This window comes from Sciurus carolinensis, chromosome 16 (genome assembly GCF_902686445.1).
Source record: "Sciurus carolinensis chromosome 16, mSciCar1.2, whole genome shotgun sequence".
NCBI lineage: Eukaryota > Metazoa > Chordata > Mammalia > Rodentia > Sciuridae > Sciurus > Sciurus carolinensis.
In genome coordinates, this window is record NC_062228.1 from 13,546,594 (window position 1) to 13,562,775 (window position 16,182).

At 42.5% G+C, this 16,182-nt stretch overlaps 1 protein-coding gene across 1 annotated transcript in view; it reads right to left on the reverse strand.

Moving 5' to 3' along the window:
- Pmfbp1 (polyamine modulated factor 1 binding protein 1) overlaps positions 1-5,632 on the reverse strand; it is a 43,058-nt gene extending 37,426 nt beyond the window's left edge. The window contains 2 exon segments of the mRNA XM_047528488.1: positions 603-758; positions 5,582-5,632. Coding sequence (XP_047384444.1) covers positions 603-758; positions 5,582-5,632 — 207 coding nt within the window.
- Positions 5,633-16,182: the final 10,550 nt, after the last annotated feature.

Consider the following 16,182-nt stretch of genomic DNA (forward strand, 5'->3'; position numbering starts at 1 on the left):
AGAATTCTGGGAGAGAGCTAAGAGCGGGTGTAGAGTTAACCCCGACACAGGAGGAAGGAGGATAGGTTATGTAATCAACCATCTCCTGATTTGCTACTGGTTGGGTTCTGCGCCTACGGGCATTTCTTCTTCAACCTTTTAGCTTGTTCTGTGATTGGGTTCTGGCCTCCAGAAGAACGTCTCAAAGGCAGCGAGAGGCAGGCGTGGCCATAAGGAGCACCGGTGGCACTGATGAAGAGTGACACCCCTGAGCAGTTGCGATGGCTTTTATTCTCAGGGCTGATGTAGAAGTGTGTCTAAGAGCCATTAGGAGATGCTACTCTCCTTTTATCCCTGTGATCTGGTATTTTCAGGGCAATGGGCTACCAACCTGTGAAAGGTCAGATAAGGAAAACACAGCACACCCAGGAGGCAGATGATCTTGGAAACAGCTAGAGTGAAACATCCGGAGGGCAGGAGTGGCATTTTTGTGTGTTAGGGTGTGTCCGTTTCATTGTCCCTCATCACTTGCTCAATAAGTAGTCTTAAATGACCCATGAAAGAACTTTCCACTGCTCCTGCTCAAGGGAGCAGCAGCAGGTAGCAGCTGCCCAGTTCCTTACGTGGCTGTTGTTCATCATGGCCTCCTCCACGCAGAGCTGGTTTTCTTGCAAGGTCTTCCCCTGTCTCTTGCAGACATCGTGAAGGTTCTTGATGTCAAGTTGCAGGCTCAGGAGCTTGCTGCTCAGGTTGCTCACTTCTCTGTCTCTCTCCTCCGCCTAGGCAACAGGAAAAACAAAAGCATCAATTATAAACCATCAAGAAAATGCTTACTTTCATTCACTTATGAGGTTGACAAGAGACTTTAAATTTGCTGGAAATTTGTCCATCAAGCCTTTACAATTATTACTCATCCTGTGTAACATTTACACAGCATCCATTTGCGAGGTGTCTGAGTGCTCTGCATTATTCAGTCAATTATTTATTTATATTAATTAATCTTCACCACACTACTGTGGGTGCCTCAGACAATTTCCCTGCTTTTCAAAAGGAAGTCAGCACCTAGAATAATTCCAGGCACCCAGTGAATTGTCTATAAATATTAATGGTTCTGCCACCGATGAAATGAACACATTGAGATGTCAAATGAGCTCGTCAAGACTTGAGTGACTCAGTGATGGAGTTGATGTGTGATTCTGAAGTCCCATAGAAGTATAATGGATCAACTTTATCTGTTATTCCAAATCTCCCACATCTACAAACCTTGTGGTTTTCTTTACAGGATTTCCCCAGTGGGAACCACAGTGAAATCCCTGGGCTGATTGGGTAAGATTCATGTCTTTGATTATGAGTGAAAAGGATTAGCTAATTGTTGCTAGGTTGGAGTGGAAAATAGTGATGGAGGTCAAAATAGAGACTGTGGAGTGCAGCAACTTGGGTGGGGTGCAGTGGGGAGGCAGAGCAGTGATGGATGGGTGGGCCCTCTGTCACATCACGATGTCCCTTTCCACTCTCTGTTATAGGTGGCAGCAGTATGAAAAGGAATTTGGAAGCCCATCCCTGCCTTCTCTCTCAGAAAGACTCCCACGAGACTACTGAAGTCACTTTGCCTGTAGGATCCTATCACTTTGCCTATACTATCACTGCTGGCTTTTCCTCACTAATGGGGACAGGCATTGCCATAATCTATGACTTTTAGACTTTGGACTGTTGCATGTATAGGAAATGCTTGTCTTTGAGGTCAGACTCCCTAGAAGAGGCTTCTTGCATGCAGATTTGTGGCATCTATTAAAGACAAGCTCCAAGAGAAACCAACAGAAAGGACCTGGAGGCAGAAAGGGCAGGAGAAGAAGCCATGCAGGGGACACTTTCAGACAGTGTCCTTGTGGATCACTTTAGCCTGAACTCTGGGAATTCCGGAGTGTAAGCTGTGTCTCAGAGTCTGCCCTGAGTTGTGGCAGTTAATGCTGGGCTGCAAGCTCAGCGTCAGTCAGTTAATGGCTGAGGGCTGCCCCCTGGGAGGTAAGTTCCCGAGGTTTTCCAACTCTTGACCCTGTAGGCAAAGTGACTTCAATAGTCTCAGGGCAGTTCTTCTAAGAGAGAAGTCAGGGATGGGTCTACATAAATGAGTGCAGGGATCTGAGCCACAATGTCCCAGGTATCCCCTACCTGGTTAGTAGTAGAGCCAGGAAAGTGCCTTTTTCCCATCCCTACCGCCACTGCTCTGCCACCGTATCTTACAGACCCGCCTGGCTTTTGAAATATGTGAGCTACGTGAAATGCATTCCCAGGGGAACTGGAGACCTGATACGGACATCATAAATCAAGTCCTACTGGACAGGTCAGTTTAAGAGACCTCTGTACAAGGCCAAAGGGGGCCAGAGAACAACGTGAGAACCGGACACTGCAATGTCAGAGTGTTCGGAATTCAGAAGGTTTCCCAGAAGCGCTGCTGTCTCAGCTGATTTATTTCTTCATTTCCATTTAGTACCTGGATCTTTTTTTTTTTTTTTTACCACTTTACAATTTAATTAGGTTAACGGCATGGCTCTGTCATTAAAAGGATTTCATTATCTCAAAACTCTCCCTCCTCCTCTCTTGCTTCTGTCCCTTGTTCCTCACTTTCAGAAAAATAACAGTGAATGTCAACTGCCCCAAGCATGTAATTACCATTAAGACAATTACCAGGGACTCTCTTAAGAGAATACGTGTAGAGTGGTTAAAAGAAATAATGTGCAGAGGCTGTTTTCTAACTTGGAAACAAAATCCTTGACCCAATAAGAAGTAGCAGTTTGATTCAAGTGCTTGGGAATAGGCTATGGAACCTCACTTGGGTGGGAGTGGGGCCCTAGGATCCCTTTGGCTCTTGTCACTGAGCCATGTTTCTTTGGCATCAGTGAGTGGATTAGGTGATGACACATGCCTACCGGCTGGAGAACTTAATCCCCTGTGCTCAGTGCTGAATACATGTGTCTTAAGGAGAGCACCATATCACCAGTTTGCTTCACATGGTGCCTAGTATACTGAGGTCTCACTAGCAAAATACTAAATGCTGTACAACTTGAACCTCTAAGTCAACAGTTAAATGTTCTCTCGCAGGCTAAAAAAAATGTCCCCTCGCTCCAGTTTTGGATGTCCTCTGAGTAAAAGGTCTACTAGCCATATTCTTTTATACCATGAGGACTTCAGAATTGGATCTTTAATGGAGATGATCTCATCTGATTTGGATATTTAGCACTGGCTCAGAGTCTCTGAGGAAATTTCTTCATTCATAAAACAAGAGACTTGGAATAAATCATCTTTCTTTGAAGATTCCCTAAACCAGTTGAATAACAAATGTCTCTTGCTGAATGTCAGATGAAATCTGCATTTGAAATCGAAACCCAACCATTTGTTCCTACAGACCAAACCATAAAGGAGTTCTGAAGCCCCAGAACAGGAGTCGAAGTGCTTGAGCAGTGTGCTGACTTCCCTGAACCGTGTTCCATTTGTAACTACAGGTAGTTGTTAGAGGAAGCTGTGCTGACCTTGGAACTCCAGAAGGAAAATTATTCTGGAGTCCAGTAAATTTAATTTCCTGCTAATATCTTGCACAGATTTTAGCTGTGAACTATTTATAATCCTATCTACTTTATGAAGGCGAAATTCTAGGCGGATACCTTTTCAGTGTCAATATGCAGTAGGAATGGATTTAATCTGACATTTCATCAATCATAACTCTGCAACCAGGACCGAGGCATGAGATGAACTGAGAGGCATAATGCTGACCCCTCAGGCACCACCTGATCCTATCCTGGATCTGAAGTCATTAGCGATGGCTGAAATCACAAGTCCCTGCTGCTAGGTGGGTTTCATCCAGGCAAGTCATATATTTAGATACCCACGTTTGCTTATATAAGGGTAGAACCTGGTCATTCTGTTTAGAAGCATGTGACACCAGCAGAGCTAACAACCCACAGGCAAAAGGGTGAGTACTGATTCTGCAGTTGCTACCATACTCATGAAGAGAGAAAACAGATTATTTGCTGAGGTGAATTTCTGTATTGATTAAATGACTCTTTTGTCAAAGAACATGCCTTCTCAAACATATTTCAAAAGAGAAGACTTTATGCTCTAGTCTCCAAAGGGTAGTTTCATATTTCTTCTTGAGGAGGAGTTGATGTTAAATTAAAGCTGGGGACTCAGTAGCACTTTGAGAGCTCAAGAGCTCTACAAAGATTCAAAATGGCAGCACTCCCAGGGGTTTGGTACTTGAACAAGAAAGCTTGGTGGAACAGTTTCCAGAGTAATTTTTGAGTTAACCAACAACACTGTAAGGGTTATCATCTTTGAGAAATTATTTGAGATAAGGACAAATCTTCAATAAACAATGGAAAACCATTTCTTTTTAAACTATCACTAAGACCACAGCTATTCAACAGATTTCAATTTATGGAGAGAACATGCTTTACTGTACTGGGAACCTTTAAAACTAATCATGCTTCAGGAATCATTACATTTTACTTGTGTAATGATAGAGTTTATAGTTATCTACAGTAATTTCAAAACTGATTTTGATATCACCAGATTTCCAAGTTACTTTCACATTTATGGAAACATCACAGATTTCACATTACATATGATGGAAATTAATGGATACTCATACAAGGTTTTGCCTGTGAGCAAGAATTTTGGAACAAATTATGTTCATATAGTGAAGAATAAGAATATTTTGTTGGACTCTAAATTCTTTTTAGCATTGGCACTCTGTCTAACTATGTAGTTTAGATTGCACATGATGTATGGTGGAGATGGGCCACCTTTGGAAGGTGGGCTGACTTTAGTTGGCACTTGGGCAAACATCATTTTACCATCATATCCGTCATTCCATTAGAAGGTAAGCTCCATGAGAGCAGGGGTCTTTATGCTGTTCTCCTCTCTCTCCCCAGCTCCTAGGAAAATGCCTAGCATGGTAAAGGTGTTCCAAGAGAGATCAGTGAAATGAAGGAATGGACTTCTAGAAAATTCACACCAGATCCTGGTTTCCTGCAAAACTGTCAGCAAATCCCTTGTGGTTCCTAATCCAGTAGGCAAGGGGCAGGAGTTGCTCACCTCTTGGTAGGAGGGTTAAAACCTAAGTCATGTGGAATACTACTGTACTAACCAAAATAGCCCCCTACAATCCTTTCTGGAAAAAGTCAGGAAATACACATACAGTTTGATCAAAATGTTAGACAAATCATAGCACCCTGTTTCCATATCATTCCAGATAAAAAAGAATGTTAGCAACCATAATAAATACTTATTAAGTGCTGTTTTCACATCATATCTCATGACCCTGCTAGCAAGCCTTTGAAATAGGTGCTTTTCACTCATATTTTCTGGATGAAGCAAAGGAAGTTCAGAGAAAGTCACATCCACAAATCATTCTGTAATGAGATGCGAACCCAGACCCACCTAGCTCTAGTCTGAGCTCTTAAACTCTACACTTGGCGGTTCATTTCTGTCTGTGATATTTTGTGATGCTTATCCCTGGAATTTGAGTCATGAGACTTAAAAAGAAAAGAAGTCCCTTGTAACTCAGTTTCAACTCCATGTGAGTGGACAAGTTTAGGAGCCTTACCTCATCTTTCAGTTCCTTGGCAGCACTCAATTCTCCTTTAAGCTTTAGCATTTTCTGAGCTTTGTTATAAACCTGGAAAAGTCCAAGTGTTTAAGATGGAAAAAGTATAAATGAGTCTAACCCTTTAACAATTTTTCAGCTGGATCTATGCCCTCAGCAGGGGGTTTGGAAAAATTTTCCTAAACTGTTAGCTGTACTTACTTTCCTACCCATCTGTTTGTGTTTTCAAAAATGTGTTAAAAACCTTCACCAGGGGAGGCAGGACCATGTTTTTTATATCTTTTCCCAGAAAAATCATCACTCGGTGGACCAAATAGTTTCCGAATTCACCCTTCTTGGGAAGCAAAAACGCTGAATTTAACTTATTTTCTAGATTTCTAAGTATTCTTAAGGCTCAGATGGAGTTGACATTGTGTACTTAATTATGAACCAGACAGGATGTGCATGACCCAACTTCATTCTCACAAGAATTCTGGAGACAAGTACTTCTACTCTCCCCTCATTTTATAGAGGAGGAAGCTGAGGCCCAGAGAGACTAAGTGACTTACTCAAGGTCACAAGGCTCTCCCCTACTCCACAAAGATCTCCCATTCATTTTATAACTATTGATCTGAAATGTCTGATGATGTGAGGTTTTTGAAGCATCAACTTGCCATAATGCTGGTGCTTATGAAGTCAGGAAACTTTGTAAAGCGTTGAGAATTATCTAGATAAAAAGCCTCCAAGGAAACCAAAGATTTTTGCACATGTATGTGTAAGTACAGGATGATGCATTTGAGGTCATAATGCACTAAACGTATTAAAATAATCGAATTCACTATTTTAAACTCTAGAACTAGAGAAAATTTTCACCAGGCACTTACCTGCAGAATACTTCCAAGAATGAGAAGCTATCAAAATACTCATTCTTTGTAATGAACCACATCCCCCACCCTTAATATAAGCCAAGAGGAAGAAAGAATGCTGGTGATCCATGGAATTTGGAATGTGTTATGGAGTTGTATTCTGATTTTCTGTATTGTGGACCCTCCTAGGTCTCCATGCACAGAGATGCATTATGGGAGTAATGATGTAGATCAGGCTTACCTGATAGGGATAGGCTAGGTGATGTCGCAGTAACAAACAACCCCCAAATCCCAGTGGCTTAAAGCTATGAAGGTTGATTTTTCACTCATGTCATGTCCTTTATGAGTCATCTAGGGCTCTGTACCACATTGTCCCTCTCTGCTCCTCATTGTCCTCAGCTGGTGGAACTTCTATTATCTAATATGTGACCTGTTGCCATGGCAGCCAAAAGGGAACTTGGTGAATTACATACTGGTTCTTAAAGTGGAAGTGAAACACTTCACTGCCGCTCACATTTCACTGGCCAAAAGAAATCACGTGACCATGCCTAACTTCCTTTGTCCTTCAAGAAAATATTGCCAAGTGTCACAAACTAATTTCACACTAGGCAAGTGAGAAGACTGAAAATAGAGTGGCAGAAGGGAACCCTAACAGGACCCTGGTGCAGCTTCTACACCTGCGGTACTCAGTTTGAAGAGTGTCTTTGGGAAGGTCTTCATCTCTCTGAGCCTTTTTTTCTGCCTCTGGAAACTGACCTTTAAGGTCTGTCCTAGCTCTAAGGCTTACCAATTCAGTGTTATAACATGATGGACGTCTTTCTTCAGTAGGAACTTTAAACTTAAAACAATTATACGGAAGTTGTAATGAAACAAATGTATCCTTGAGAAGATATCTCTCTGCAGCAGACCCACTGGATAATCAGCAGATGCTTCCTAAGTCAAATCTTATCCAAACACACACACACACTCACACAGAGGATCTTCTAGACTGTAATGGCTTCATCCACTATGGCGCTACCAATGCAAGGCTCAAGAGCATTTCAAAGGAAAAGTGGAAGACAAAGGTTCCAATATTTGAATGAAAATATACTGGATTTTCCTAAGTAAAATAAGTCAGAGCTGAATTTTTTTCCACTAGGGAGACATCTTCTCCCTACCTGAGCCTTGGTTCAGCGGATCCTCTCTCCCTCTAGGAAGTCATCTTTCCCCGCTCCTGGTGTGATCGGGCATGCACATGCACATTCTCAGGGCCTCTCCTCTTACACTTGTCCCGCCAAAATTCTATGCTTTGCCTTGGAAAGTAGACAGAATGCAAGGATCTTGCTCACTCTCTTGATGTTGATCAAGGTGCCTCTGCCCCTGGGTTGCTAAGCCTACGTAGCACATAACATTTTCCTCTGCTTTTGCTGCATGTTAGAGATCTCACCAGGGTCTAATTCTCTTGCTTATATTTCAATCCCTCAATCCCTTCTTTTTCCTAACTCAGAGGGTCTTTGTTTAGTCTTGGGGTGAGGAAGGATAAAGGGTGCAGAACAAGTTCAGTGAAACCCAAGCTGAGCAGGTCAGGATTAGAAGCACGGCGGGTTCCGCAAAGCCCACCACCGTGGATTGGTGACTGTCTCCCCAGGGAATGGTAACTGCCTGGGTGGACAGTGGACTGGTCGTCCAACAACATGGGCTATTCCTTTTCCTTTTGGATCTGGATAGAAGAATATCAAGCATCTGTTTTTCCTCATCTAAAACAGTTTCAGGGTTTTCAGGGAAAGAGATGTTATTAAGTTTAAAGTTGAAGCTATCCTCAGAGGCTAATCAAAACATAGATTTACCTATGGCAGGTTTCGGAGTTTTCTTCAATGTTCTACTTCCTACCAACAAAAAGTGTGATGAATCCCAGCACTCTGAATTATTGAAATGATGAGAAGATCTTCAACATTTCCTTTATTTTTAAAGATAGGTGAGCACCATGGATGGATTAAGATGCTCCTGGTAGAATACATTTTTTTTTTCTACTTTGGATGTGCGAGTGGAGCTATAGAGTCCAGAGCCTGGCATGAAGAGAGTTCACCTATTTGGATTCCAACCAGTCTCTGAAAAAAAAAAATTCCTTGGTCTTGTGGGGCCTGACTGATGGGGGACGTAGAAGGAGGGTCTGGGATCCTGTATAGTGACAGGGAATAGGAACTTGATACTGAAGGCACCAACTGGGTCACAGTCCAACCCCAGGACTGATGTGCTTCTGGAGAGAAAGTAGGGCTGGTTGAGTCCCCCCCAAAAGACTTTGGGATGATAGAAGAAATGAGGGGCCTGGAGGAGCCAAAAAGGAGTTCCAGGATTTATTAGACTCACTGTCCTATGCGAAAATCTCTTCCTGGGCTCTCCCTTTTGGTACCATTCACAGAGGTTGCTAACAGCCTGCTCTGATATCCATCCTCTTACCTTCCTTAGTAACAGAACCCTGAATATAGTGGAGTGTCTACACCTTCAGCTCCTCTTGCAGCTAGGTATGGCTACGTTGAAGTTTTGGCCAGGGAGATGTAAGGACTTTTCTAAGGAAATCTTAAAGAGGTGTGATGCACAAATTTTGGTTCCTTTCCTCCTTCCTAATTGCCTGCAGTGCTAATTTAATGCCTGGTGCTTCAGAAACCATTTGGAACACAAGTTGATGCTCATAGAGATGGAAGGAGCTCGGGCCCCAACAATGTAGAACTACCAAGTCCAACCCAGAATACTTTTCTATCTCATTTAAGTCACTGTTATTTTGTTCTTTCTGTTTCATGCAGATAAATTTTATGCAAATGGACAAAGTACCCTCAAAGAGACCTCTTTACAATTCACTCTTCATTTCTAGCACTCCCACTAGCTGCAAAATGCACAATAGATGGTACATTTTGGGAAATCTGATTTTGGTATGGACTAACTCTTGGCCTTTACTAAGGATGTCATTGATTTGCTTTTCTCTTCAGCAGTGTCTGCTCAGGTGAAATAACAGGAACATATAGAACTTTTGGAAATAATTTTAGATTTCCAGAAAAGTTGCAAAGATAGTACAGAGAATTCTTATATATCCCTTTTCTAGTTTCCCCAGTGTTAGCATCTTTCATAAAAGTACAGGGAACAGAACTAAGTTTTTGATCCAAAACTATTAAAAAAAAAATGACAGACTCTATTAGAATAATGCTACCAGTTTTATTGTTGATGTCCTTTTTATCTGCTCTAGGATCCAATCCAGGATCCCACAATGCACTTTGTTGCTCTTTGTCTCTTTAGATTCCTCCAAACTGTGATTGGTTCTTCAGGTTTTCCTTGTCTTCCATAACCTGGACAGTGTTGAAGAATAGTGTTGAAGAACAGTGGTCAGTTGTCTTAAAAGGATGACTTTCAATTTGGATGAGCCTTCTGTTTCCTCATGCTGTGCATTTGGGGCAGGTATATCAACTACGCGCGCTTAGTGAATCATAGCAGGGGATACCTGATGTCAATATATCTTTGTCACTGATGATGTTAACCTAGAGTCACTGGTTATTTGGTGTCCACTGGGTTCATCTACTATAAAGTTCCTATTTCCCCATTATGATTAATAAATACTTTGAGGGGAGATACTTTAAGAATATACAAATACACTGTTTTTCCTTGAATTTTCACCTGCTATTATCAAGGTGGATTTTGCCTGCAAAAATTATTACGATGACATTCCAATGAAAATTTCCTATTTCTCTTATTCCTTCTACATTTGTTCATGGAAATTCTTCTGGAAGGAAGAGTTGCTCCTTCTCCCCATTTAATTATTTGTTCATATTGGTATGACCTCGTGGATATCCATGTTAACATTGGTTATAATGTAATACTAGTCTTCCTATGGTTGCCCAGTTGTCCCGACGTTGGCTGTTGGAGCTCTGTCACATTGGTTCCTGGGCCCTTCCATAGCCCCTATCCTTTTTGGAACACTTCCACACTTCCTGGCCCCACAGCGTCCTCCAGGCTAATCTAGCATTTTCCTGTCCCAGCCACTTCTTCATGGAGCCAGGGATCACATTTTGGTTCAAATCATGTGACAGTGGACAAGTTAAGTTTTTGGAGTCTCAGTCTCCTCACTTGGAAACAATTGCAATAAAAATACTTCACAGGGTTATAATGAGAATTAAATAAATAACATATGCATACCATGTGCAATATTTTAACATTTTTAGTGGGCTTTTCTTCTTTGCCTTTTGGAGGGTGGATTTTGCTTTTTGAGCTGCTCTTAGCTGCCTTCTGCCTCACACTGTGCAACAAAACTCTTGTTTTGAGAAAGAATTTTCCAGTTTTTAAAAATCTTCTCTCCTCATCTTTGAAGACTTCTCCTGGTTTCAAAGAGTTCAGTAAAAAGTCAAGGTCTTTTGGAGGCCATAGTACCAACGGGCATCCTCCTAGGTGCCTGTTCTCCAGCAGTGCAAGGGTTAAATACTTTGTGATAACTTCAGCACTGAACTGCCAAGTCTCCTGCGTTCAGCTCAGCAATCAAACTGCATAACCTAATAGAGCCCCTGGTGCTACGGGAAACACAAGACACTGATTTATATTTTAATATCAGTAATTTCCACAAGAGCAACATTTCTGAGTGTCATTTTACAATTTCTGTCAAATGCCAGCTCAGTTTTTCTTAATTCTGTTTATTGTGTCTGAATTTGCAACCTCATCGGCAATGCAGATTCTTGGCTCCCAGGAGAGAACATTTCCATCTCTCTCTGCAATGGGATGGATGGGGCAGAAATGGGCCGAGAAAAGAATTGGAAATGTAAATGAAGTACTGTTTATTAAGAACAGTTATTGAATACTTTCTGTTAAAAGAAAAAAAAAAAAAGAGCAATCCTGAACAAACTTTGAAAAAAAAAAAAAAAGACGAACAAAAGGAGTATTTGGGATCCAAACTACAATTTTCCCTTCCAGAAGGATGAACTGTGTACACTGCAAAAAACTGAGAAGGGGGACTGTTTTGGGGGCTCCGTGGCCACGTTTGCTCTAAGATTGCTGCTGTGGCCATTAACACGGCAGCAGGTTGTAAAGAGCTTTGGGATCTTTCAGGATCAAAGGTGCACGGCTACATAAATGCCAGATGTCGCCATTAAGAAGGAGCCTGGTTCTCTCCTGTATTCTTTGAACATCTAATAAAAGAACAAAGCTGGTGCTGCTGGCACCAAACCACATCTCCTAGTCCGTGAGCTTAAGGGCTCGAGCGCTTCCCCAGGCCGCGGGCCGCAGATGTGTGCGTACCCTTGCATACCTGGTGGCTGCCTCTAGTTCCCTACTGACCTGCAGCTCCAGGCTCTGCATGTGTCCTTTCCCAGAGGGCTCGTGAGCAACTTCCTGTAAATGCTCAACACGATGCTCTTCTCTGAGGCCTAAAACAGCTCTGATGAGCCCTCTCATCCTTGATTGTTACAGAAAGCCAGCCAAGAGTCAGAAAGCCATGCACTGGCAACACCCAGGGCCCCCTTCCCCAATGCCAGTGTTATTATTCTCCGTAATCCTTTTTTTTCTCCAAAGCCCAGGCTCCTGTAGGCCATCTTGAGCCCAAAGCCACTTGTTTTGCCACTGGTTGGTGTTAAGACCTCCTGCGTTTCAGCAGCGTCCTTCAGTTTCATACACTCTAAATCCAACATCATGTCTCATTGCCAAACCTCTGGCAGAAGCCGTGTTGAGTTTCTCAGTGGAGCTATCGACCACATTGACTGCAGCCGCGGCAACGTGTTTCTCCCCATCCAAAAGGGTAAAAATAACAGGAACAAGTTGTCGGAAATGAAATTTCAATTCATCCACGCCCTTTCTACACTTCTGCTGCGACTCCCAAGCAGGGATCGATAGTGTTTAGACAGCCAAGGAGATTTTTTCCCCTCTTAAAGCACCAGATCAATAGTAAAAAAAAAAAAAAAAATCCTCCTTCCCTCTGTCTGTGTTGTAGTAAATGTGAACAAATCAGAGGCCTTCGGCTAAACGGATTGACTGAAGGCGGCAGCCGTCCCGTGCTTTGTAACTCAGAGCGCATCAACTGCACAGGTGGTGACCAGAGAGGACGTCCCTGTGCTCCCGTGGTTCCTGATAACAAGGAGACTTCAAAGGGAATTTCTGTCCCCAAAATGAATGGAAGAAACAAAAAGATTTCTGTGCATCGTGGCATCCGGGTGTGACTTTTTTAAAAAAAGAATTATAAATACTCTACAAGAATTACTGACCATCACGGAAGTGGGTGTTTTATTGGAAGACAGCGTGGACCGTGGGATCTCCTCCCTTCCTCTCCACTTGGTGGATTGCTTTTCGATGTGTGCACATAATGTAAAATTCTTACCTATCTCATTTTCTCATTGCTTCCCAAGTTTTCCTCCCAGGATTCTGTCCAACTTCCAAATACCTCCTCCTAGGAAGATTCTGAACCCTGCATCTCTGAATTACCTATTATTTCTCTGACCTACCTGATTTCCTCCTTTGCCACCCTGGATGTTCTGTGAGGCCTGTTTTTGCTCATCTCCTTAATCCCATTATTCATATGAGAAAGAAATTAGGTCAAAACTCAATTCTGATTTTCTTCAAATGATTTGCCCATGAGCAGCCTTCTTACATTATGAAAAATTCTATCTTTTATTGTGTCCTTTTTTTTCACCAGATATATAAAAAAATACAGTGTGCAGATATTCACAAGGATTAGCCTGATTTCCAAATTTGAACTTTTTGTTACAAGAACTGGTGAACCAATAGACGAAAACTGTGGCTATGGAATGAGAAGCTCAAGACCTTTAGAGTGGGATGTTTTAAAGAAGATCCCTGATTTCATTTGGGAAAAACCAGGCCAGGGATTCAAAAGACTATCACGTGGCTGGTCCTCCTTCATGGGGTTAAAAGATTCTTCGAAGTTGCAACACCCAAAGGTGAAGTGGTACGAACATGTAAATACTAGCCTTCACTATAAATGAGCTGTTATTCTTATCAATGATAGTCCTGATAACTTCTGAAATGAATTGCAATTTTATTTGAAACAAAGCACTGGCTAACTCTGGTATATTAAAAGGCTAGCATGTTAACATCTTGTTAGCTTTATTAATATATGGTCTTTAGTATAGGTGTACTTAAATACAGTTTATAATTATGGATAAAAGAAGTGGTTCTCACTGATTGCACAAAAGCTCGTCTTGGATATGAGCCCATACTTCAAATCAGACCTTTTCTCCTCATGGTCACTGGTGTATCTCTAGCATAGGAGAAAGGGAGATGCCCTTTAGTCACTTCAAAAGTCAGGACCGTAGGTGAGAGCAGGAAATGTCCCTCTCAATGGCTATTTCCAATGATGGAAAAAGAGAAAACGAGACTAAAACTATTAATTTATTCAGAAATTCATAAATACTGAAACCCAATGTGCATTAGCCAAGGGCAGAAGTGTACAATGACAACTATAACTAGGAGAATATTGGCACCAGAGATAACAGCCCACTTGCTTCCTGTAGGCAGCCTTGCCCAGGGCTGCCTGGTAACTGGTAGCCCCGCCCCCTCGAATGGTTCTTCTTATCATTTCTAAAGTTTAAACAGTTGAATGTGTAATGTATTCATGAGTTCCAAATGTGAAAAGGCATTGGCTGGGTTTGCAATGGCTCCTCACATCCCCGTTCTGTCCTCAGCTCTGTGCCCCTGAGGTGGACTCTGTCCTGCAGCTTTCTTGCCCACTGGCCTCTGTTGTGGCCAAGCAGAGCACCAGCAGGAGGTCGGGGGAGGGAGAACTGCAGCCCTTTGCATGTGTGCCCTCCGCTCCTGCCCGGCAGTCCCCAGGAGTGACTGAGACTGCCTCTCCCAGGGGCCTCTCTGTGCCGTTGCTCCGTTAGGCATTTCAACTCTGTTCTCCTCTGGCCCCTGGGAGCTGGAGGTGGTCAAGGCTGCATGCCCACCCCTTTGTGAGACATTCCACAAATCACCAGCCTGGACCCTGATGCATAAGGTAAATGGTGGAAAGTCTCATTAGCAATTGGATTCATTTCCTAGGGATGCTGTAACAAAGCAGGGGACTTAACAACAGAAGTTTATCGTCTCAGAGCTGCAGAGGTTGTGATCAGGGTGTCAGCAGGCGTGGTTCCGTCTATGGGCTGAGACAGAGTCTGGTGTGGTCTCCCCTGGCGTGTGGTGATTTGCTGAAAAAGTTTGGCCTTATTTGCTGCCTCTGCCCATCACTCTTGTCTTTGCCTTTGTGTTTACATGGCATTTTCCCTGTGTGCCCGCCTGTGTCCAAATTTTGCCTTTTGTAAGGACATCAGTCATATAGAATGGGGGACTAGCCTACCCCAGTATGATCTCATCTTAATTAATTGTGGTGGCAATGGCCCATTTCCAGATAAGGTCATTCTCAGGTACTGAGGGTTAGGACTTTGATATGTGAATTTGGGGAGACACAATTCAATTCATAACAGTAGTGAAATATGCTCAAGTGTCTTCTCTTATGCATTAAGAAATTCTTTTTGACCTCTTCCTGCTCCTTGCTCTCATCTCCTCTCTTCTCCCCTCCTGTTTTAGTCAACTTTTTTGTTGCTGTGACTAAAAGACCCAACCAGAACAATTGTAGAGAAGGAACAATTTATTTGGGAACTCACAGTTTCAGTGCTGTCTGTCCATAGACAGCAGCTTCATTCCTCAGGGCTCCAGGTGAGGCAGGAACAGCATGGCGGAAGAGTGTGGCAGAGGGAAGCAGCTCACGCGATGATCAGGAAGCAGCAAGAGACTCCACTCTCTAGATACAAAATATACAAACAACCTCTAAAACTAAATCCATCTCTAAGCCTGTTTCTCTTCCTGTGTCACAGCCACGCCTCCAATGAACCACTTCCTCCAGCCACACCCCACCTGCCTCCAGTTACCACTCAGTTAACCCCATCAGGTATTAATTTACTGATTAGGTTAAGGCTCTAACTCAATATTTTCTCCTCCAAACCTTGCATTGTCTCACAAGTGAGATTTTGGGGGACAGCTCACATCTAAACCACAACACCTCCCCTCTTCTCACCACTTGTGTTCATGAATGACTTGTCTACACTTGCTTTTTCTTGATGGTTTCTCCACCAACTGCTTCCCACCTCACCTGGAAACCTCTGATAGTTCAGGATCAAATTTTTATTGTCAGATCCCGTGGGCTCTTTTTGGTTTTTATTGTATTTAGCAAACTTGACATCAGTGACTACTTTTAGAATAATTTTCTAAAAACACTTCCTCCTCTTAGAAACACTGTCCTTGGTTCCTGAGACCCTTTCCCTGTTTTCCTCCTGTTTTTTTTTTTTTTTTTTTGACTGCTCTGCAGTCTCCTCGGCAAGTACCTATTGTCATCAAATGGTCTCAAAGTTTCTCTCCTTGTCTTGTCCTCCCCTTTCTCATTTTATACCCTCTCTGGCCCACTGTGTGCACAGTCTTGATATCAGTTACCATTCAAATGAGGATGGGTCCCCTAAGAAAAAACCTGGAGTTCCTGATGTGTAGACACAACTGCCTTCGAGATGGCTATACTAGATTGTTTCAGATTTCTGCACTTCAACCTCTAAAACTAAATCCATAATCCTCTTCTCTAAGCCTGTTTCTCCTCCTGCGTCACTTATTTATTTAACAAACACATAACATTTATTGTGTATCAGGCATATTCTGAACACATCACTATTAACTGACTCATCCATGATACAGGCACTCTGGTTATTTTTATCATTGATGAGAAACACTAGGAGGTCCAGGACTTGACAGTAGTAGGTGATAAAACAGGGG